Source organism: Harmonia axyridis, chromosome 3 (assembly GCF_914767665.1).
Source record: "Harmonia axyridis chromosome 3, icHarAxyr1.1, whole genome shotgun sequence".
NCBI classification, from domain to species: Eukaryota; Metazoa; Arthropoda; class Insecta; order Coleoptera; family Coccinellidae; genus Harmonia; species Harmonia axyridis.
The window spans coordinates 7,319,029-7,344,170 of record NC_059503.1 but is presented as its reverse complement, the minus strand read 5'-3'; the positions used below and the strand labels follow the sequence as shown (position 1 = coordinate 7,344,170).

At 33.6% G+C, this 25,142-nt stretch overlaps 4 protein-coding genes across 7 annotated transcripts in view; 1 reads left to right on the top strand and 3 right to left on the bottom strand.

Moving 5' to 3' along the window:
• LOC123676070 (protein held out wings) overlaps positions 1–10,158 on the bottom strand; it is a 46,520-nt gene extending 36,362 nt beyond the window's left edge. For 2 of the 3 annotated variants that reach the window (XM_045611744.1, XM_045611745.1), the window contains exon 1: positions 9,911–10,156. In XM_045611744.1, the coding sequence (XP_045467700.1) occupies positions 9,911–10,037 (127 nt within the window). In that variant the 5' untranslated portion in view covers positions 10,038–10,156. Of the gene's footprint in view, positions 1–9,910 lie in introns of all 3 variants that reach the window. The other variant, XM_045611743.1, reaches the window with a different exon arrangement.
• A 4,552-nt stretch (positions 10,159–14,710) lies between these two features.
• LOC123676069 (succinate dehydrogenase cytochrome b560 subunit, mitochondrial-like) lies at positions 14,711–16,453 on the bottom strand. 2 transcript variants are annotated; one of them, XM_045611742.1, is made up of 4 exons: positions 16,300–16,453; positions 15,978–16,090; positions 15,540–15,769; positions 14,711–15,041 (listed from the first exon to the last, which is right to left on the bottom strand). In XM_045611742.1, the coding sequence occupies exons 2-4, from the start codon at positions 15,986–15,988 to the stop codon at positions 14,752–14,754; spliced, it is 531 nt and encodes a 176-aa protein (XP_045467698.1). In that variant the 5' UTR covers positions 15,989–16,090; positions 16,300–16,453; the 3' UTR covers positions 14,711–14,751. The 2 variants fall into 2 exon arrangements, with proteins under 2 accessions (XP_045467698.1, XP_045467697.1); XM_045611741.1 differs by lacking the exons at positions 15,978–16,090; positions 16,300–16,453 and adding an exon at positions 15,819–15,955.
• Positions 16,454–16,685: 232 nt separating this feature from the next.
• LOC123676067 (transmembrane protein 39A) lies at positions 16,686–18,631 on the top strand. Its single transcript, XM_045611739.1, has 6 exons — positions 16,686–17,093; positions 17,154–17,293; positions 17,345–17,443; positions 17,497–17,728; positions 17,787–18,092; positions 18,349–18,631. The coding sequence occupies exons 1-6, from the start codon at positions 16,800–16,802 to the stop codon at positions 18,583–18,585; spliced, it is 1,308 nt and encodes a 435-aa protein (XP_045467695.1). The 5' UTR covers positions 16,686–16,799; the 3' UTR covers positions 18,586–18,631.
• On the bottom strand, positions 18,583–23,947 carry LOC123676068 (putative mediator of RNA polymerase II transcription subunit 12). The gene is made up of 5 exons (XM_045611740.1): positions 23,789–23,947; positions 19,601–19,920; positions 19,425–19,542; positions 19,152–19,335; positions 18,583–18,964 (listed from the first exon to the last, which is right to left on the bottom strand). Exons 1-5 carry the CDS (start codon positions 23,825–23,827, stop codon positions 18,768–18,770), a joined length of 858 nt encoding a protein of 285 aa, XP_045467696.1. The 5' UTR covers positions 23,828–23,947; the 3' UTR covers positions 18,583–18,767.
• Between the last annotated feature and the right edge of the window lie 1,195 nt (positions 23,948–25,142).

Genomic DNA, 25,142 nt, shown 5'->3' with positions numbered 1-25,142 from the left:
TGCATTGAATTAAATAATCATAACTCATTTGTCTGTGATCTTGTAGCACAGTGATTTCCACTGGAGTTGAAGAATATAATACCAGATGTAATCACAGATTACGAAGCAAATAAAGACCACAGAGCGTAAAGTTATCGTCCACGGACCAACCCATTAATAACTCAATTTTGCTTCTTAACAGCTACGCGTTTTTCCACTAAATTTAACGTGTACCTGACTGATGACATCCATCGGCCAACCTTGAAGATCCATTTTGATCGATATGATCTTGCGTCTTAAATTATTCATGAAGAAGAAAATCGTCACAAGGCATCCTGGATTGATAGCAATGCGTTACGCTCACATGAAATTCGGTCTGTGAAACGCTTATGAGAAAGCTGAGACATGTGGCTCCACGTGAAAATAACCTCTGAGTGATGCTAAGAATAAATGTGTTTATCTTCGAAATAACTTAGTCACGGTAGGCTAGGGGGCACGGAGTTGCCAGTCTTTTTTTACACCCACACGTTACGTATCCTGATAGATAACAGGAAACCGTATTTTTCCGAAACGACTCATCGGGAAACACGGGATCTTTTCGAACTAACTTAACAGGTACTCATTGAATCTTAAATGACATTTACATTGAAATTAAATGGAATTAGCCACCATAGAAATAGAGAAGAATAATTGACATTTGAAAAGTTTTAATTCTCCTCTATGATTTGTCTGAGTATGTAACCAGAGAAACATAGAATGAAGTATTCGAGCAGCACAGATTTCTTTGTGTTCTTATGCATAACTGACTGCTACCTTCAGGTAGCCACCTACAAATATTTTGGAAATATTCGGGCACATGGCCAATCAGACGACTGTTAGGAAGGTTCTAATTTACTCATGCGATGTTTTTTTTACTGAATGGTAATCGGAAAACGTTATTTTTAAGCAGGAAATCTCGTGAAATTTATTATAGCGCGATGAACACAAACTTTGACGGAAGGATTGAGATGAAGCATGCTAATGGAATGTTTGGAGTTTAGCGAGAATCGATTTCTATATTTAAATCAACGTTTCTCAGTTCGAGCACAAGTTTTAACCCGTCCTGTTATGAGATATGGCTGTGGTCTGTTCGAGGAGCTCTGTGTTCCGAAATCAATGTTACCAACTTGTAGAAAATAAACTGGTTAGGTTATATTTTAGGAGTTTTACGTATTCATTAGATTTGTTGATTTACCATTCATAAAATGGTCTCACAAATACAAACCTTGAGTCAGCACTTCCCTGATTTTGAAATAACACTTTTTACGTACAGAATTATTCAATAGTCAATGGAAAAAAAATCGTAATCCAAAACCTTCAGAAACTTAATCATTTTCATAGTGAAGTTGGACAATTCCTATAAGTACATGTCATCAATTCGAACTGTCTTTCAGTATTTTCGTCAATTTGATTAGTTTCCATTAATATTAATTCTGAATGAAGAAAAATTAAGAACTCGACGACGAAAACATAGAGAGCGAACGAAATAAATGAAAACCGACGTCAGTGACAGATATTCAAGGATGCCAACGCAAGAAAATCAAATGCCACCCGACATGCTAAATTGGTGAACTAATACTAACATTGAGACGAGCCAAATGAAACTAGACATGTTGACTTTTCAAAGTGCAAAAACTGATTAACGGCAAGTAATTGAAATATCAAGGACGAAGTCAGAGTTAGATTTTAATTTGGGTACATGAATCATGAACCACATCAAGATGCGTACCAATTGCTTAATTATTATTTATGTTTATTAGTTGAATCTCAAATAGGATAACGATTGAATCGTACGTATAAAGATAAGGCATTGATTGGGGATGCCGAAAGTTGGATAAAATTTCCCTTTTTTTTTCGATCTCAACAATTTTTTCAGCTAGAGAGAAATAGAGCTTGTGAGATGTAGATCTAAAATTCTGATGCCTGAAGGCATCTCCAAATTTAGCACAATATTACCCTCATTAATCATAGACTTATTTCTAGCTATGATTTATTATTTTTTCCTCGACAATGCAAAGACATTAAAACCAATTAGTGTCAGTTTAAAATGAGTGATCACGCCAATTCTAGTCAATCCTTTAGCCGCATATGGCAATTCTTCGCCTGAAAGCTCAAGTTGGCAAATCTGTCATCACAAAAACGAACCATAGAATATGCAAATTTCAACCAATGTTGCCAACAGTGAAAATTTGTTTCCCAATTATGGATGTCTGAGAAAAAGTTTGAGCAATGTTACCGCATGAAATTACGAGATATAAAAGCATATTATAGAATGTAGCACAAAAAAGTGGGATCATTAAATCGTAATCAGAGCTCAAGTCAGTCTACAGTAATCGCATAAACAATGTGGGTATCCCAACCTTGATTTTCATAATCACTGCAGCGTGACTATGAATTAGTGTGAGAGTCTACAAGGACACCCTATAGACAGATTGCTCACATTGCCACTCGACCGTTTATTTTTATCCCTTTGAAATTAGGGGTGATCTGGAGCTCAGCTGAAGATGTAGTTTCTATATTTTGAACAGAAATACGGTCGAAATGTTCGATTCTGTGGTAGACCACCAAAGTGTTGAATCATAGAACATAATGTAATCATGCAGTGATGGTTAACGTAGATATACAGGGTGTGCCGAGGGTTTCAACCGTCAAATGTTTAGGGCCAATTGCACCATTCAAAAAATAAACGCTGTTTACCTTATCAATGTTTAGTACTAATCGATGATTATAATTTCTACCGATTGCGCCGTTTGATAATAATCGATGTTTAGCTAAACATGAGATATGTTTGGCAACATTTCGAAAGATCGACGGTGATCATAGAAAAATCAGTAATTTCAATTTTCTAGTATAATGTTCTCTGTTCTTGTGGTGACAAAGTTAAAATAAATCACAAATTATCATTGAATGATAATTCACGATCTGAATCAGAATCCATATTTCAATTTAAATTCCTCACAAAATCAAACACAGAAACATATCATGTGACACCATCAGGTTATGTCCATAAAGACATCATGTTCATGGTTATGTAATAAGTCATATGTTTTGACGTTTTGAGTTGCGCAGAACCATAGACATTATATCAAATTGATATTAGGTCTATGCGCAGAACCCTGTTTAAAACTAATCGGGAAAATAAACTTCCAAATTTTCCTGTTTAGTGTAATCGGTGATTAGGCCACATCCAACGTCATTTGACAGATGGTGCAAGAGAAATCAGAAAGTAATCAATGTTTAAATTTTTAATCAACGATTAGGCAAATGGTGCAACTGGCCCTTAGGATTAATTTATCAAGAATATTAATGATATTTTATATACATATACTATTTTTCCCATCAAATTTCAATCTTAGAAATGAATCAACTGCAGATACATGTTCATTGCACCTTTTTTTTAACGACCTTACGAATCACTTTCTGAAATTTTTCACACTACTTCAATTCAAAGGCATTTTTCAAAATTCCTGGAAGTAATTGCTCTTTCTGATCCGGAGCACATCAAACAGCTCTGGTTTCATCTACGTAAACGAAGCAATTTGCTACTTGATTATAAACTTCTATGATCAATATACCGTATTACGAAATTGGGAATCTGTTATGTCTGTGTTGATCTGATTGATGGACAATCAAATGCCGAAAAGCTTGAAGACTCCTGACCGGTTTCAGATAACTTGAATGAAGGTTATGAACGATTAGATTTTTTCTAACAAGCAGCAGATTATTAATAAACAGCTGAGCGTGATGAATATCGATCTTCATTGATTATTTGTTATGATCAGAGGAGTGTGGCACATGTTATTGAACATTAGGAAGGAATGTAGCGATATGATAGTTTGATTATTGACGTTCAATATCGGATCGATCGTTACTTGAAGAATTCTTTTCTTAGCAAAAATGGGTCAGACAGAATCCACTACAGACGAATGGCTTATATTTATCGACAGTTCAAACGTAGTTTAAAATATGCTATACATAACGGTAACAAATAATATTCCTATTGGCCATTCTACTACCAAGAATATAAAAAAATTGCACAAGGTTAAAAAAAATTAAATTCTAAGAACTGTGAGTAGATTAACTAAACAATGTCGTCTATGAATTATTCCTAAATTTCTCTCAGTATTTACAAATGAGCACTGAATTTGAAGAAAAACATTTCAAACATTTGTAAACGTTGTCGAAGCGTTCATCTTTCCATTATTAAACGGCATAACCTACTGAACACAAATGACATAAGAAATGTCAAAAAATAACATGCAAATATAGTAAATACGCTCTATTAGTGTGACGTCACACACCGCCATTTTTGGTTCTCCTGTCAGTGTTCGGAATCCAAACAAATAAATTGTCATTCAAATTAGTACGGTGTCGTTGAAGGAATTGGCTTATTTTCATAAATAAGAGTATTTAAGCAACGATTTCAGTATTAATTGATAGACAGAAGGAACGAGGTTAATACCAGTAAGTTTGAATCCTGTATCATTCCCCATATTTTGTAAAAAGTTGTGTTTATTAGTTGAACTTCAAGTTCGAACTTACTGGTATTAATCTCGTGCCTTCTATCTATCAATTGATAGTTGAATCGTTTCTTAAATAATCTTATTTATCAAAATAAGCCAATTTCTTCAACGACAACGTACTAATTTGAATGACAATTTGTTTGTTTGGATTCCGAACACTGACAGGAGAACTAAAATGGCGGTGTGTGACGTCACACTAATAGAGCGTATTATGAAGAAATATGTAGTAGGAAAAAAAGAAGAAATTCTTATTTTTCCATAATGAATTGCCAAACTGCTACATCCAAACACAAATGACGTCCATCAGTGACATTTCTATAATTCTAATATGGCTTCCATTGCGTTTCAAAAACATATCCTCCCTATTTAGGAAACCCTGTTTCTGATTACATATGTGTTGGATAAAATGCCCAGATTGGTCAATGATGTTTGCATTGGCAACATTGAAGATAACTCTGACGGAACACAGAAGAATGTCACCGGACAACTTGGCTACCGGTGAATCTCATTTCGAGTGCGCTCACCAACAGTTGCTGTGCTTTTTCTTGATTTTTCCTTTGAAAACAAGTTCTGCAGTCTGCTAACCAGCGCAAACGATGCTTATCTTATCACCTCATTCAAAACGCGCGATCTCCATTCATGAAATACGTTCTATTGAGGCGTCTGAGGCAATTATCATCAATTTCCTAATAGTTGGCCAATAAATAACGGCAAATTAATGTTATTAATCCAAGACTGTAATCCAAGACCTCCCCATTGATTTCGTCTGATTAATTGTAGGTGGGTACATCGTTCTAATGTTTCTATAGGTATTATCTCCGGAGAATAATATTACAATAACCCGTTTCCATTCTCAGAACCTTGATGATCTGAATTGTTGGGAATTTAAAATGTAACCGAGTGTTGTTTGAAGACAACAACACGAATGTATAGTTCGATTCGTTCGTCAATGTAATAATTTTGTGGTAAATTTTAATAGAGCGTTTAACTGGTTTTTATCATATGAAAGTCATTACAAAAAGTAATATCAATAGTTTACGTGGCTTTATATGAAAAAACGTTGCTAGTTTCATTTGAGAGTTTATTATTTTCGAATAAGTCAAAAGAATATTTTATTATAGACTAAAAAACAATAGGAATGTAACGATTTAAACTGGTTATAATGGCAACACTGTGTATTATTTTTGACATTTCTTATGTCATTTGTGTTCAGTAAGTATGTGATTTGAACATGGAAAGATAGATACAAGCTTCAACAACGTTCAGAAATTGTTGAATTGTGCTCAAATACAAACATGTACGGAGTGTTCCAAATTCGATACACACTGAAAACATCTCGAGAATTACAAGACTTAGGTAAAGAAAAAAAATCCTCAAGGACCCCCGATATCTTTTTATGGTTCATATGATACTCAGAACAGAGCATAGAAATCAATTACCGTTGTAGAGAAATAGAGAAAAGCGATGATTTTTAAATGGGACACCTTATATTTTTCAACGCAATTGTTTTAGCTGTAGATTTGTCGAATATAATTCGGTTTTTCAAAAATGTCATTCTTTTCCTTTATTTCGACTCCATTTTTTGATGGGACACTTTATATATAAATATTTTTCATTTATTTCATTTTGTTTCTATTGTATGATTTTAATTAATTCATATATAGGTTGTCCCATTTAAAAACATCAACTCTCTTCTATGTCTCTAAATCGGTAACTTATTTCTATGATTTCTTATCAATATTGTTAAAACCGTAAAAATTAGTGAAAAAAACCTTTTAGGTATCTCGAACAGAAACCAAGATATAGCGGAATATTTGATAATGTCATTTTTCAGAAACGCCCTGTAACTTGAGAACGAATTAAGATATCTGTAAAAAAAAGATTGGGGGTCCTTGAAAATTTTTTTTCTATACCTAAGTCATACAATTCTCGAGGTTCTTTCAGTGAGCATTGAATTTGAAACACCCTATATTTTTTGCATGTAATAAAAAAATTGTTAATAGAAAAAAACTCTACATAGAATAATAGATATCTACGAAGAAAAAGAAGTCAAGACAGCTTTTCTACATTTTTAACGCGTGCCGAACCACAAACCAGACTATTCCTGATCTTTTATTCAAATTTAAAATCAAGTCCATATTGTGTGTCCTCACTTGTTGCGCACCCTCATGCTTAGTTTTGAAACAGGGGTCGCTAACATCATCGACATCCGTTCACCAGGACTATCCCACGATGATATTAATCGAAATGGTCACGGTGGTTTGAGCGTTACTCATTAACCTATCACTATTTCCAGAAGTCTTGAATTTTCATGAAGTAGGTCATTAAAAACCAGAATTATTCAAATCTCAGTTTTAACGTGAGAATCCCAGCTGTATTCAGGTTGTAAATAAACGAGTAACAAGTTTTGCAAATAAAAAAGAAGAAAATGACAGATATGTCTATTCGTTATTCTGTGATTGTGTCTATATATATCGGGCAGCGATGCCAGCTTTAATAATTTTCCCCATAAACTTCGACAACGTTGCAGAATATAGGTTGACGTCAGTTGGAGAGTTGTCGATCATATTATAATTGAATTGGATTACAATTGGTCCACAATGGTTGGTCTGCGTTCGAAAGAATGTGGAAATCATTATACTGATAAGCATTCTCGAATTTCGCCATGCGTCAGAAACAATACAAGTTTGGGTATTCAAGTGAAATAAACATTACGTTAATTTGTGTTGAGTTCATGCTCTTCAGATTTAAGGTACCACCGAAACAGAAGCTGAATGTCTATTGAATAAGTGAGTGTTAGAATGAGCCTTCTGTACAATTATTATACATTATTTTCACTAATTCACTGAATTTTTACTGCAATTATGGAATTTTTTTTCAAAAATCGTTAAGTGATTTGTGCATTGAAAAATGTTGGTTGGCAGAACTGTTTCCTGTATCACAAATTTGACAGACACTAGATAAATCCGTGACAGGACATTTCCGAGTACCAACATACAATAACGAAATATCACCATGAAATATACTTGAAACTGAGATATTCCCGCACGATTTTGTTCTACAAGGTATGGCAGAATGAACGGATTTGCCACAGAAATATTTTCATCTAGTTCATATTTTCGGCTCAAGATTCTACAGTTGAAATACATATTTCCGATTATTTATGATACACCCTGTATAAGTCAAAAGTACCGTCGACTTGTCCAATAAAAAGTACTTCAAAACAATCCCTTCAATTCTCACTAAAGAATTTCGACGCCCAACGGTCGTATCAAGTTTAAAATCACAGGTACCTCTGTATTCATGCATTCCATTCATTCTACCTGTTGAATGTCTAAAACGGAGGGTTGCTTGGATCTACAGGTGTCACGGGTGAATCACCTCACGATATACAGGCGGCTCTTCGAAAGTATAAGCTGGGATGACTTCCAAAACATAAGTCAAGTTTAGGCGGTAAAAATGTCATTTGCATTATTCAAAAACAAAGTTGTAAACTTTCGCTATTGTTGAGTTTTTTTGGGTATATTGAAATCGCTTCACGGTTGTTGAAGGTTTTAGGTTAGGTAGGTACTTTTCGAGTACTGTCATTTTGAGGATTACAGCAAAATGTCTGGCCGCCAGATGTTATTTTCTAATAAACAATTTTCGTAGTAAATACCCTGAAAATATCGATAAGTTTGAGCCATGAGCCAATTCAGAATCAGAAGTAGAAGGCTGGACCTTCGAAAAATTTTCAGTTTCATTTTTTTTCAATTTTTTTTTCTCATAGCACCTTCCCTTCACAAGATATTCAACTCAAATTTGGCATATTCCAATTCAAGAATTTCTTCATGTGATATGCTAATTTTGCGTGTAAATCTACAGGATGATTTCTTTTTTGCAACAGTGATTACTTCTTTCCTTCAGAAAAATGTAAAAAGAAACTTTCGTTCCGTACAACAATTTTTGTTTTCTTGTAGTTTTGACGTGTCTGCTACCGATCTCGAGAAAAAAATTAGATCGATTCTTTAGTAATCCTCAGGAAATCCAAATTATTATAAAGATCCAGTTAGTAAGCTGTGATGAATAAATAAATTTTATGTTTCTGTACTTATTTACCCAATCTGTAGCAAAGATTTATAAAGATTCGATAAACTGGTATAATCATCACAAAAATTTAGGACTACAGGAAACACCCTGTATCTCGATAACAAAGCGTTTTTTTTATGTTATTTTCTACATTCTGTATGAAAATCAGATTATAAGGAAAATGAGCAATGTTTTTATGTATCATCAGTATCTGTTACCTCAAAATTAGCCCTTGGCTCAAACTAGCAGGTATGTTTACCTTTATAATACATACAAATACCACTCAATACGACAAATATTGTTGAGTAAGTGACTACATTGAAGAATTGCAATAATATGGTTGAGTTATACCGAATTACTGAAAGAATCAAACAATAAACAATTCTTTTCTAGTTTTAACAAGCAATTAAAATTGAAATATAATTTCGGCCTAAACTTCTTGGTTATGTAAATTGAACGCCATTTAAAATATTAACTGAAGAAATGACTTACGGGTTTAAACAACAGTTTGGCTATCTCTAGCGATGAACAGAAAACCGCAAGATAAATTCCACATGAAAACGCTTGAAGCATCTTTTCGTATATTGTAGTTCTAAAACGTCGGTAACAAGAGCTTTATTGTCATGTGTTGTCCGAGACGATATACATCATTTTAATATCCATGATGTCATTGTGGCCAAGAGCGTTTTGACTTTGACTCATTTCACTTGAATACTGTGTAATTAAATTATGTTCTTTATGTTGAATGTTTACCGAGAAGAAAAAATGGACCATAGAATATGTTTACCTATTTGACAACTTGACATCGGGTTGCATGCAGTTGAAAAGGCAGTAAATATACGTTTAAATGATACTTAAAGGTCTTTTGCAAATGGCCATACTTAAGATAAAATTCCTGGTAATAATCCGCATATTCACAAGTCTAGAGTTATCTGGAGAGAAAAGAATAACAAACCATGCCTGAAACCAGTTTTTTATGTCGTCTTGTTGACAAGTAGGTATCTAACCTCAGGCGTCTAGCGATATTTGAAGTTATAGAAGAATAATTCCAGCATCCTCAAGGATTTTTTCGGAAATCCGATATCTTTAAACCGGAGTCAAGGGCGTAAAATCGTAAAACAGTTTGAAATCTCGACTTTCCGAGTCAACATCAACACAGACCGCAAATACGTCACGCGATATCACATGTTATCAAAATCGACGTTACGACGTCGAAAAAAACGGTGAATCTTATCGGACAAGTCGGCATACGATGCAGACGGGCCGAAAGGCTCGCCCGCGCTAAAAATAATCCAACATACCTTCATCAAGAAGACGTTCGACATGTAAAAACACATTTGGAAAAGCAGCCAGTTGTTTTCTGTCCTTCAGCAATTGTGCCAAGTAGTCCGCTATGCTTTGCGTCGATGGCACCGGGGTGTCGCACATTTTTTCCCGTTTTTATTTAAACTGCCCGTTTTCAACAAGATTGCTCTGGATCGTATCACAAAATTTCAACGACGGACTGCTCGATCGGACCACCGTGTGAAACTGAACTGGTTGAGGCGACAGAGACCGAACCCCATGTTGTGTAGACCCTGGCGCAAGCGCTAAGTTAAAGCGGACTCTGCGCACTCGGTCGGGTTTGCCTTATAAGGGCACCGTAGGAATGTTGGGCGATTTTCGGCCGATCTTCTGGTTTCTTCATTACGCTTAGATTAATTAGACTCTCTACCCATGCCCGCATCCCTTCGTTATCCCAACAAATCTAAATTTAACCCCTTTTTACTACGCTTAAAGGACACGTGCCCCCTAGGCGTGGGCTTATTCCTTATTGTGAAACAGATGATTCCGTTCGTTAGAAACTACGATTTCGGTCCTCGAAAATGGGCATAATTGAATGATAATAACACGTGGGAAGCTCGGAAAAGTTGACCACATTGCACCTACGCTATTTATCTGTTTTTTTTAACGGTGTGCACCGACGTGAGGAGATGTCGCGTTTACGAAATATCCGGTGAGGACACGTGCGTGTTTTCAACCCTTTTTTTGAGTTCCGTGGGCACCCTTAGGTGCGGAATTTGTTGCAGAATCTTCGGTTTTGAGGAAAAAGCTTGTTGGTCGGAAAAAATCGATGAGATTTTGATTTTAAAGTAGCTAGGGAAGGTTTGATGTTTATATCAACGATTTTTTTATGCATCAAAATAGTTTTTATTGAGAGAGTTGGTGAAAAAATATGAATAAATCAGCCAAAATTGCTTTTTGCTCTTTTGAAGCAAAATTTTAGTGGATTGTGCGTTTTCCTTAAAAAAATACAAGCATTTTTAACCGGAAAATTATCTCAATGCGGTAAAACATTTTTCTACGTATTTGCATATGTTCTAAATGAATTTGTAGATTATGTGGCATAATATTAGGTAGGATTCTCTAGAAGAATGTAGTCCAATAAAACACTCACCATCAAACCATAAGACATATTGAATTTAATACTATAAAGTTTTACCGTCAAAATTTTGTAACATTTATTCAAGATATTTAAGGATAAGTGACGCTTCATTTGTTGTTGTTTGAAAAATGGATTGAATAGAGTTTCATGTTGAAGAAGGAGAGAAAAAAAGCTCTATGGTCCCACAATCTCAAAAACCAAAGGACATTTTTTCTCTCCTTTTTCATGATGATTTATCAATCTTCCAGGACAGAGTTTCATGTATTGAAAGTCGATTTTTTAAATAAATATGTGTTTTAACTAGTGAGACGTGGGACTGTGTGAAGTTTTAGTTCAATCGTTTATGGTTTTATGTTTCCTGAATTGGTGGAAATGGTTTTCACAGAGTCTGATGCACCAGAAATATTACTTCAATATAAACGTTACTTATGACTTTTCAGTTCAAGTGAAAATTAATTCAAATCTTGGAAAAAATAACGGAATAAGAAAACGTTATAAGAATTACGCACTTTAAGAATTATATCAATCTCAGACAATTCAGCTCCAAATAATTTTGTCTTCATTCGGTAAAATATGCTTACCATTCTTGATACTTAATATACTATGTAATTAAGCAAATCCATAAGGTGAAAAATGAAATTAAATCATTAATGTGTAATTTTTACTCAAATATTTAACGATATTACCTATTTAATTTTTACATTTGGTGTAGATCTAGTATGAACAAAACCCAACATATTTTGGAGGATTCGCCAGCTCGAAGCATAGAACTGAAAGAGCCCGGTACCGCCCAAACGTCAAATTATGTTTCGTATCAATTTTCGATATTTCCACTCTCCATACCATCAATTAAAATTTAACAGCCTTGTTTTCTATATACTAGTTTCCAAAATAGGTGCCTCGTACAAAACCCACCATCTCCAAAGTGGTAAACAGGCAGAAATGAACCTTACCTTATTTCTCAATACAGAAAACAAGAAAAAGAAACGACATTGATTTCAGCCCACAGATCGACGGTGATCTAGCTTGGGGTGGGCGCCGATTTCACTTTTTTTTTATTAGGTTGGCGACCTGCGCCTCTTCAACGTCCAATAACGTGTTTGTCGAGTTTAATCCGAAAAGTCCATCAATAAGGAGATGAATAATATTCGGAATATTTTCTATGACGGCGAATCATAGAAAATCGGATCACTGAATTTTCATTCAAGAAGAATATGGAAGTAGTGAATGGAGCAGAATGAATGGTAAATCCTTGAATGCATTAATGTTTGGTGGGTGTAAAATTTACATGAACATAGGACGAGAAAAAAATTCAGGTGGGTGTAGTAGGCCTCACGTCGATCAGTGACTAAACTTGGAAATATCAAATGCACTTCTGATATGAGATTCAACTTTTCACACCGGCCTGTCTCTTTCCTTTAGGTTGTAGGTGTGAAACTTAATGAATTTGACCTGGAACCTCTTCAAAAACATCTGTTTTTAAATGCGTGTCAGATGTTTTTCAAATTACTCCCTTAACTACTTGAAACGTTTGAATTTTTTGCTGGCAGAAAACTACGTGTTTATATTCGTGATAAACAAGTTTGTTGGGATTTCGGGAAATATCACTGGTATATACATCATATGTTCTGTAAATATGGCATCTTTAGAAATATATTGAAACCAAGTGGGATTCTACGTTCTTAGCGGTACTGAGATTGTGAAATAGATTAACACGCCATAGTGTCATACCATTTTTTTCTCGTTAGTAGGTACCAAGCTTTAAAAAATGCGTGTCAACATTTCGGAACATAGAGTTGAGTGACGCTACATTTGTTGTTGTTTGAAAAATGTATAAAAAAGAGTTTCATGTATTGACAATGCTTCTTGGAAAAAATCGATTGAATTCATGATCAAATTGAACGAATTGCGCTTCCATCTGCTTGACAGATTCCATCTTATTCTCCAGATTGTGATAAGAAGTAACAATTTTCATAGACAATTCTATAAAGCAGAGCCACAGAAAGATTAAAGTAGGATTTTTCTCTTCGAAGATTAATTGTTTCATAGATTCCCGCTAAGAAGAAAACAATTCATCGACGTGGGACGAACAAGGTAGGTATAAAGAAATCAGCAAACAAAATGAAAGCATAAAGTGAACGTTTGAATTATTTTTCAACAATGTAGGAAGTCAATGATTTCATGACGTCACGAGTGGGTGCCCGTCTTACCAAAAAAGCAACCTACAGAAGCGCGGTAACCTCTGTTTTGCAATATTATAGGAGAACTTTTCAAATTTGCGTTGGCTGTTCGCTAAATGATCATCATCCAGACAACCCTATATAGAAACTTACAGATTATAAATCATCGGTGTAAAAAGCGCGCAATTTTTTTTAAGAAACTGTTGTCACTAATAGATAAAAGTAGAACTATTAACTAGAGCACTTCACTTCATTGTTGAACATTAAATAAGAAAATCTAATCATTTTATGTCGTTAAAATGCGCGAAAATATTGATCCAACATCCAACCGAAATTATTATGTTCTATGATCATGCACAGAAGAGGGAATATAAAAAACATAGAAATAAGTCGGAGTCATCGATAATCTATCACAGAAAAAAATAAATAATCTGACCATAAAATCACATTGAAACAAATAAAAAATAAGAACTTAGGAATACGAATTAAAACCATAATTCGATTTCAAATTGCTTTTCTCTAAGGCAATGCATTCGTATATCGTGGATTATCCATTTTTTTCCGTGGTATCCAGGTAAAATATCGTAACCATACCTGAGAAGTTGACTCACGTTCCAGTCTGAGCTCTATATTAGGAAATTGTTCAGTTCCAACTTGGCGTAACCTGTTCTTTTCATCTAATACGGATGAAAAGACGGAAATTGAGTAGCAAGCTGACTAACTAAACATGGGACGGTTAATTTCACTAGGCAGTTGAATTGATGTTCAATAAAAGAAAGACGCGAGGATTCATTGAATGATTTTTATCTGATTCTGAGAACTTTCCTACTTTTTTTAGTAATAGCTAAACTAAATCAACAATTATTTTCAAGGGTTGAAAAGTTCTGGGCTTTTTAGTCTAAATTCTTAAGAATCATAATAATTCTTCCTTTCTAATGAAAACTAGCACAATTTTCTTATGTATTTCTTTTTTTTTTCAACCAATTGATTGTTAGAATGTACATCTTGATTTTTTCTTTTCTTCATTGAAATAGCTATCTATTTAAATCTTTGGTCATATTGTAATCAAGCAATTTAATGACTTTTTGCAAAAAAAAGCTAAGTTTGTACTTGTTTCTGTACAACACAAAAGTGAACTAATGAAGTTGAAGTACCTTCACTCTTATCCACAGAATCTTTATTTAATTTTATCAACAACAATGTAGTTATCACCTTCAGAAATGTTTTATTTTTGAAGTTAAATATTAGTAAAGACCACATGTATAAGAGTGATTCCTTCAACTTTACTAAAGTGAACAAATATAGAATTCACTTCATCTGAAAGGTTGAAAGCAGTTGTAGGAAAAATTTAATTGTTATCTCCAACTGTTAGTACAACTATAAGTATACTATGATACAACTGGTACTACAGGACAAACTGATCCCTTATATTCAAAAGATAAGAACAACAAGAGTGTTTCTGTATTGAATTTTCAGGTTTTCAAAAAAATCAGTTATTATTGAAAATTATTTATTCCAACCAAAACTACAAAACAAATCAAACCACTAAACTAAGATACAATGTAACAGTAACAGAAATAATCACAACTATCCAACCACTTATCGCAACGGATCTATTAGTTAGAATCAAGCCAAAATCCCATAGAATATGGCGAGTACCATCAAATGTGTGGTAAACCATAGGCCAGGCCACTAAACATTTGCCAACAAATATAGCAATAGGGTCTATGTTCCAAGAATTTATCTGGTCCACATAATATTCTACGGATTCTGGTAACACCAATGCAGCTACAGCAAAAGTAAACATCTGGAAAGTCCATACAGCTCCTGAAAGGAGTAAATACCTCCTCGATTATGAGTAGCGCTCTGAGAAGATAAATAGTGACGGTGTTTGCATGTTAAAATAATTAGATAATTCTCAACAAAATTTTTTAATGTCTCAGAATTATATTGTTAAGAGTTCAAAACAAGTTTCAGTTGAGTTAGTACTACCCATTCACAAAAGAACTTGAATGAATAGTAATTTAAATGATAATAGAAATATTTGGAAGAAAAAAAAAGAATGAAGCTAGTTGGCAGACCCCTTAAATTTGTTGTAAAAGCTGAAAAACCTACAGATAAATAACTATAACATTTCACAAAAAAGAATAGTATGGTTTTATAATGAAATACAAAAGCTTTTTGGAGCTATGTTAGGTATTCTTACTGAAATAGAAGGAGAAGATATAGTTTACAACATCATAAGAAATACTTTAACTCTGTTGATAAATTTGCATGCTAAAGGAACAAATGGAAAGATCACATCACAAAAGAATTAAATTGTACCTGAGATTCGATTGCTTATTGACATAACACCTTGTAGTTGGGTAGCATATATTGATATAAATGGTGTCAGAGGTCGACCAATCTCCATGTTCTTCTCATCATAATAATTCTCTGACTGGGATATTTTTACTGGCTTTACGGGTTCAGGTTTTATTCGAACTCCACATCCTGATATTTTCAAGATTCTTGGAACTTGAAGTAGAGGATGTTGTGTTCTAAGCTTAAGTAATCTACAAACAAAGGTTAAACATGCATCTATTTTTTATACTCCATATATACCTAAGAAAAGACATCAAGAAGTACAAAGTATTCAATTAACTGACAAGCTACTATCTTCCATCAAATTTTCATGCAATTATTTCAAATTGACAGAATTTTATAAGTGATAAATGTTATGGTTAACTCAACTGATACTTAACAGGAGATCTTGAAGCATACCTTTTTAACATTGAAAATCCTCATTCAACCCGAATAGCGTCCTAGTTCATAATTTAGATGCATCATACATTTTCTTGACTGCATTATTGTACTGTGACTGCTACCCATAACATCTGTGAAATAAAATAATTGAAGCATTTGATTTACTAACACTTGAAAATAATAGAGTTAAATTGATCAAAATCAGTGTATTCATAACGTATTCATTATACGAGCTCAACTCGAAACTAATTCGAGGAACTCTCATATTCGCCTTGGTCTCATCATATTATTTGAACAAATTATAAAAATAGATTAAAGTATCATTCCAACACAAACCTACCTATTGAAAATTTTGAATAAACTATTAAATCACTTTTACCGAAAAGATCGTTTTGCCAGTTTAAAAAACGGTACGTGAAAGTCACAGACAGGATAGAAATGACAAGACAGGGTGACAGGAGCAGATGCTTCTTCAATTCTGTGGCTGTAATCAGATATAATTATTAATAATTATTCTCATACAATAATTAATGTTTTTGTTTAATTCAAATCAATACAATTGTCTTGCGTTTAATTTATAAAATTTTTCAAATATTTTTATATTTATTAAATGTCATACATTTTATAACAGTTCTCTATTCTTTTCGTCACAGCCATCTATCCTACAACATTATAAACCGAAATTTTAAAGAATGGGAAACTGTAATAGAAGTTTTTCCGAAATGTCAATTTCAACCTAACCTATAAAAAATGTAATCAAGTTTATCAATACAACAAAAAAATGTGAAATTTATATCCAAATTAATTATCTTGTAACTTCACCTAAAATTCAAATTAAAAATGCCAAATAACAGAAGACTGCCTCGTAATATTCGTAATGTAGATCCATCCATGATTCCAGGCTTTATGGGGGAAAGCAGATATGCATCTCTAGGGTCTAAACCACCCACTGTGCCCCCTTTAGAGCAACCCTCTGCACCGAAACACTATCCTTCTCCAAATATACCTACAGATGGAGAATTTTTCTTCGAATTCCTTATGTTCTTTTTCAGTGCAGTGTGTACAGCTTTGCAATTCATACACCTTTATCATACAGTTTGGTGGAGACCAAATTCTCATATAAGTCAAGCAGTGGTTAGTTTGAAATAAATGAACATGAAAAATCAATTCAAATTGAATTTAAAAAATTTTCAGAACTTTTACCTAATTGACTCATACCTAGTTTCTTTTGTCATCATTCTTCTTTCAAGACGTTTAATATATCTGATTGGAACAAAAATTATTGACATTTTGGCACCACCCAAGTACCAAATCCTGGTGAATTTTCTCTACAGGTTTGAAAGATGCTAATATATTATAACATTTTTCAACTTCTATGTTTTTAGAATTTTTCTAGCTGTTACATTATTTGTACTCCTGGGACTGTGTACTTACTTTGTGGTCCAACACAATTTAATCATGAACATTTTCTATTTGTATTATCCGTGAGTATTCAAAAATAGTAATAATATAATTTCTTCAACTCAGTGTTTTCCAGAATATCTGTTTATTTTGTACTTTTTGGTTTCAAAATAACTCCTTTTTTTGAGCTTGTTGATTGTGATGCTGAGACCTCACCACCTTTACATGCTTGTACATCGGTAGCGGGTGACATAAGACAAGAAGTTGGAAAACTCAAAAGCAATTTTAACAGTAGATTGAAACAAATATTATTCAGTTGTGTGCTCAATGCTTATTATGCAGGCTTTGTACCATGTTGTTTCGCTCCGGTTAGTAAATTATACTAAAATATGAGTATATCAATTAATCTGTCTTTCAATTTTCCAGAACTATCTTCACTATGACATGTATTGGGCAACTCAGCATACAATGTTTGTTCTATTGAGCTGCCTTGTAGCTTATTGTTGTCATATACTACATCCTAGATATTGTGATGTACTTCACAGATCTGCACTCCACCTGGGTACTTGGATCAAAGTTGAAACACGTAATATAATGCCTGTTAATAACAAATGGAACGAGGAGACCCTTTATCCTTATGGAGCCTTAGTGAGGCACGGAAAAGACATGTTCCGTGCCCAAGGGGAATGCAATTGCAGTGAACCAAGCAGTACCACATATCTGAGGTTTCATGTAAGTTGAAATTATTAATATTGTAAAAAGAAGACAACAGAAGCTCTTCAAAAATGCTAATCATAATGATACACGGCAAAAATCTACAGTTATTCTCTATATCTTCTTCATGTGACAATACTAAATGAAGATTTATAGTTTCAAAACTTAAGAAAAAAAAATAGACAAAAAACCCCAGTAGCTTGATACAGACACAGTTTATCACAGTCCTACACCGCCTAGGCATAATTGAAATTAAATTCTGATTTTTTTTCAGGCTCTTTTCAAAAACCCATCAGTGATCCTGAAATATCTTCTTTTGGTTCAGGGTTTGATGGTGTTATGGCAGCTTTACCTTATTTTTGTGACTGTATTTTGGCATAACATTGTATCCCTAGCGTTCATAATGTTTTTTAATTACTATTTCTTGTACAAAGTTTTGAGAAATTATATTGTATGCTCAAATATTTATAAGGAAGAGAAAATGACTCATGAAAGATCTCGTAATAAGTAAATTGTATTTTGTATATTGTATTTTCTAATTAAACTGAAAAAATATATACATTTATTCTTCTGTACACAGTACACCTTGATGCCAAGAGCATAAAAAGGAAACAGAATTATCAACAAGTTTAAAAAATTTCAACTTTCTATAATAGTTTGAGACTCTTAAAATTATGGCAAATTGCTTATATTTTACTGACTAATTGGCCTATATTGAATTTTTTTCCCTTGGTTGGAATATTGTTGTTCTTTTCTTCCTTGGATTTGTGGGGGTAACTCTTCTTCCTCTTCAACCTTATCACAGGGATTACCAGATTCATAACTGTATTCTCTCTTGACACCATCAGGGTCAACATAACCATATTTCCCACGAATTACACAATCAACACCTGAAACAAAGAAAGGAATTCATTATAATCTATATTGAATTTCATACAAGTGATATAATAAAGTATTTAGAAGATTTTTAAATCATCTCAAATTATTAGTGATGTTTATTGAGCATATTAAAAGGGGATATGTTCAATACGCATAATCCCATCTATCTTGACATTTGAAAGAAAACGAATTTCTTACCAATGTTCTCCTCTTTGAATGTACCATCATCATTTTCAAATCCCCAGGTTATGCTTCCATCAGCATTGTCTGTCCTGTACTTTCTCAAAATTTGGGATACTGGCTTACGTGCTCTGGGATCTTCTTCATCTTCTGCTGGCCTTGAGGCTATCCTTTGTTGAGGTCTATTCTGTTGTACTGGTCGCTGAAAAAATAAGTTTAATGTTTAGTGTATATTCAAATTAAAGATCATATATCGGATTGTTTAACAAAAACTGCTAGAAGAATATTTACTTGTTGAACTCTGACTTGTTGTGGCTCCCTGTATTCTTGTTGCCTTGCTACTGGCCTTTGAGAAGGTCTTTCAGATGGATAGTTATCTCTAATATCTTGGCGTAATATGGGCAAAGGTCTGAAATTGATATAATAGTTGCAACATTTCCATAAAACTTTCAAAGTTTCAATATTACCTCTCTGGTCTGAATTGAACTGCCTGCACAGGTCTTGCAGTCACTTGTTCTTCTTCTTCGGCCTGTCTAACAGCAGTGTGTAGTGCTGATAATCCTAATTTATTGACTTGATCATCAAAATTCGACTGATCTTCCACTTCTTCTATTACTGGGCGAACTGGTTGATTTGGTCTTCTCTGTCTTTGATAGATCTGCGGCTGAGGTTCTTGTTGTAACAATCTACCTTGTCTATATGGGATCTGTCTTGAGGGAGCTTGAGGTATAGGAATTGCCCCTGGTATATTCAGTCTAGGTGGTAACTGTGCATTTATTGTACTTATCTGAAAAAAAAAAATTGAAATTGATTTATTTCAATTTCTCACATCGATGACACTTATGACAAACAAGTTGAAACTTGTGATATATCGCAAATATAAAGAAACCAACCAGGTCAAGGTCATTAACATATTTCATCCCCAAAAACAACAATAATGGGTAAATATATCTGCAAATCTGACATGAAATGAAGAAAATAGAGTTATTATTTTCGATAAATAAATTATTAACCTTGATGATAATTGGATTAAGTGATTGATTGACTTCGTTAAATTTGAAAAAGGAGAAATCGCCATAGATTACAGTCTCTAATATTTTGAATTAATTGTAATTTAGTTTACTGGTTGTGACTCTCAAGGTGACATTCTTTGCAGTTTGCACATTATCGAATCGGCACACTGGAAACCTTGAAATATATAACAGTACCAGGTATTGGAGAAGGTGTGGAATTTATGAAATTATCGGTGTAGACAGGTAGCTACACATATTTGGATTGGACCTGGCCCTACATTGAACAGTTACCCAAATGATTGAAATGTCTGTAGTATTACATATTTAACACCTATCAATTCATCTCAATGTCTGTAATTTTCGGCCCGTATATGATTAATGAACAAAATACGACTAGGGGTTCCTTAAATATGGCCGTTCAAAATGTTGGTTTCCAGATAATTTCAAATATGCAGAAAAGGGTTTTATAATACAAGGTTTCATTTTGAATAGTCCACTATCTAGGCAGCTGCCGCTTTCGAAGCTGTCAGTTTTTGACATTTGACAAGTGAAAACAACGCCCTTTCTAAAAATGGAACGATACAAACTTCAACAATGCATTGAAATTGTTAAAATTACCTACACTCCCGGTCAATAAAATAGTAAAACCGGTGGAAAGATGTTGGGACGGGATAGTGAAGTGAAGTTCAAGAACAACTGAGAATATTGCTGCTGTTGCCCGTAGTGTTGGCGAAAACCCAGGATTGTCGATTATTGGGAATGAGCTATGATGATTAATGTTTTTTTATGGCTAGAATTAGAATTTATTGATGTTCATTTCTAACAAGAAGTCGCTACGTGCCACACAAGCAATAAATCAATCGCAGTTCGCAAGGAAAACTTCATGGCCCTGTGTTCTCAAAGAGGTGATCAGAATTGTCACCGAGGTTTTATGATTTAACATCTTAAGACTTTTTTCTTTGGAGTCACGTGAAAGATAAGGTCTATGCCAATGTTCCACAATCCATTCAAGACCTTAAAGATGGAATTCGTGAAGTTATCGAAGACATTCAGCCGCAAATGTACGAATTGCTCTTGAAAATTTTTATGAAAATCATTAAATTAAAATTAAAGAATTATTTGGCTGATATCGTTTTCCATCTTTAATGGTATACCTTCCTCTTTACAATAAAATGAACATCCATTGATTCAGCGTGAAATATATTCGTTTTTGTTAATATTAAAATGAAATCTCTTATTGGAAAGCACTTTAGGATATGCAGAAATGGATACATTTGGTTTTGAATTCATAAACGAACAATTCTTATGTAAACGACAATATTTGCAGAGCTGGTAAGTCATAATACCAACTAATTTTCTCCAATATATATCTTGCTGAATTAATGCAAATCAATTCAGTTTTTTTTTTGTTTATAGAAATGAGACTTATGCAATCTTATTAGATACCCTATTTTGAGACAAGCTAAGAATTACTCACACTTGAACATATTCAATTCATTCGTCATTCAATTGATTGAGGCAAATTCCTAAGATCAATAATGCAACACCACGATTTATTTTCTCATTTCACAACTGAACTGGATAGGACAGTAGTTATTAACATATTTGTGTTGTTAATTCCAGTTGGTTCACATGGTATTGACAACATTTCGACTTGTTATAAAACTGAAGTTTTGATCATGAAGAAAGTAGAACGCTTGCCGAGAAAGCATATCGAAATGTTGGTATTACGTAAAAATCGAAATAAACGTAACGTCTGGTTAATTGAATGAGGCGTTTCCATAAGATGCCCTCTAGGCGTGGACATATGTTTCACCGATCGTAATAATTGACGTTTTTTCGAATAATTCATCTCCTCAAAAAAGTTTCGCAATGAAGGGTTTTCCAAAAAGCGAATAGCACGCCATCTTGGCAGATGTCCCTTTTGAAGCTGTCATCTTTTGACATTTAACAAGTAAAATCTACGTTATTACTAAAAATGCAAAGATACACGCTTCAACAGTGCTTTGAAATTGTTAAAATTCATTACAAAAATGGTTCACAAAATTAGAGCACTTTTGGGTCGTCGTGTAGCACTTTCTCTGCCGAAAATAGTGAAATTGGTGGAAAATAGTGATTTGAAGAATCGAAACTGTGTGCATCGCTTAATAATAACTGAAATTATTGCTGCTGTAGCTCGTAGTGTTGACGAAAATCTAGGTTTGTTGGTACCTCGTGATCTTGGGAATTCCATAAACGACATTGCACTGTATTTTGTATAAATATTGAGGTTTCAAGGCTTTTAAAGTCAAATAACACAAAAACTCAAGCCGGTAGATCACCAGCGACGTCGTATCTTCGCCAACTGGGTCCTCAAAATTGTCAGAATTGTTACATTTGGTGCTCGGAAAATCCAAAAATGCCTCTTCATTCTCAACGTGTAATGTTTGGTAGGTTTTTTGCAAGAAAAGTTTCCTGGCCACCAAAATCTTGTGATTTAATACCTTCAGACTTTTTTCTATGAGGCCACGTGAGTGATAAGGTCTATGCCAATCGATTCAAGATCTTGAAGAAGGAATTCCTGAAGTTCTCGAAGACATACAGCCGAAAATGTGCGAATTGATCATAGAAAATTTCATGAAAAGGATATGGTGGTTTTTTTATAGATTTCACGTTCTTAAAAAATTATTCTTGTCACTTTTACAAATAATGAATTGAGAAGACGTTTCTCCATCAAATATCAACCTGCTTTCTGATAGTGCTTATTATCTGAGATGAGAATTATGATTATACGTCTTTAGCTGAAGTACCACTTTAGCTACTTTTAATTCAAAGCATTGTGACTCTCGCTTATTTGAGAGATTGCTATCTTACTTTCCAATAGGAAACGTATATTGAATTAATTCAAATCTTGAAAGTGTATGTATTGGATACATGTCGATAATCAACTATAGGGTTTTCGAATAGAATTGAAAGAATTTGAAATGTGAAACACTGTGTATTATTTTTTGAAATTTTTAATGCCATTTGTGTTCAGTGGGTCTACAATACGATGGAAAGTGAATCGATTAACTCAATAATGTCCATTTATCAATTTCTAAACGTTGTTGAAACGTGTATCTTTCCATGATTCAATGGTATGATCTGCTGAACACAAATGACATAAGAAATATCAGAATTCAATACACACAAAAATCCAAAAAAACACTGCAAATTATACGCAATATTGTTTTTTCTTTTATAACCGAATATCAAAAAAAAAAAAAGTAATAAATATAAAAATTCGAATGAATATTAAGCGCCCGGTATGAATCCAAGAAAATACGATCAAAAATAAAAATAAAATGTTCAAAAAATCTTAAACTATTAGGGCTAAGATTATTCAGCATTGTTGTAACAGCACATCTTTTCAGTGTAATGATTGTTTGGCTTCAATATTTTCAAATCTTCCTTTTTGAATTTTAGCTTTCTGAATTATAGTAGGATCAATGCATCTGCATTGCCTCCAATATTCAATTCAAATTACTCAACAAATTCGATGGAAAAATAATGAACATTATTCAAAAATTTGCAGTATTTTTTTTTTCTTTATTCACGGAACTCATGTAGCTCATCGGCACTTTTTCAACTACCACAAAATCCATAGGGTTATTCAAAACTCACCACAAAGAGAAAACAAGCTATCGCACAACACAATTTCATCTTGGAGCTGTATGGGTAAAAAAAAAACCAAGAAAACTATTGTAACATGATATGTTTCGAAGACCGTATTGAAACTGGTTCGAATATTTTGTTAAAAAGAATATATAGTTGCCTCACCCCACTTGCGATATCGAGTTCTGCAGCCAGAACCAAGCCTATCTCCTGCCACAAACTTTCACAGCCGGCTCAAGACACTATCAGCGAAATATGTCTTTCTGAGCTCCTCTATCTTCGTTTTCATCTTGATCTTGACCTAGTCCAAGTCCATGATTCGTTTTTCTGAAGCAACCAAAAAAAGAAATTCAAAGTTCAAATTCTCGTTTACATTAATGACACTTATGGCAAGGATGTAGTCTAAGCCTTGTAGGTTTTACATTTTTCGAATAAGGGTCAAACAATCAAAGGAAAATGTTCTAGCAACAACTAAATATATTTATTTCATATTAATATTGTCCAGTTTTCTAATGGAAGAACAAATAATCATGAATTTTTCAAATAAGAGCCAAACTACCAAAAATAATTCTAGTAAGTAATGAGATAATTCATCAATATTCAATTAGTGCAAAGGTGAAATGTTTCTTCACATAAGTGACACTCATCGTATTGATTTTGTCTGAGCCCTGTATGTTTAAAATTTTTAGGATGAGATTCAAGAGAACTTTTGAAAGATACGAACTGATCAATATTTGAATGAAACTCACCAGATTTCAAGATGATTCCCAATAAAGAGATGAAATTCTCCTGTGTCATAAGTGTCACTTATGCGTTCGAGAGCGTGAAAAATTTAGGTTGCGAAGATAATGGAAAATTATCAAAAGATTTGAAGATGTTATATGATTCGCCTGAAGACATTTCTTCGATTAATTTCGAGAACATTAACCTTTGGTCCAAATGAGTTGCTTGTTTTACGATGTATTTGACATTTTGCGTCAGCGTAGTGGTCAGATTAAATCAGATCGAGAAAGAAAAAGATCTCAGTAGACTGTCTGCAACTTTTTATAATAATCAATTGTGATTTTGAAGCTATGAAATTTTTTGAATAATTTCGGCTTTTAATTTTTTAGCTTATACTTTGTGAAATTCGTATTTTTAATTTTTCAAAGAAATTTTTTGTTTGTTCGTACAACTAAGATCCTTGTATTTTGAGGGTTATTGTGGCAAAATCTGTTCGATAGTTTGGAAGAAATGGTCATATGGATTTTTCATAATACCAGACTTGAGTCGAAGATAATTTTTGATAAAAATTGAGGATCATATAAAATATTCTCAGACTATGAAATACTAGTTCTGATGAAACTATGAACCGCATAAAATG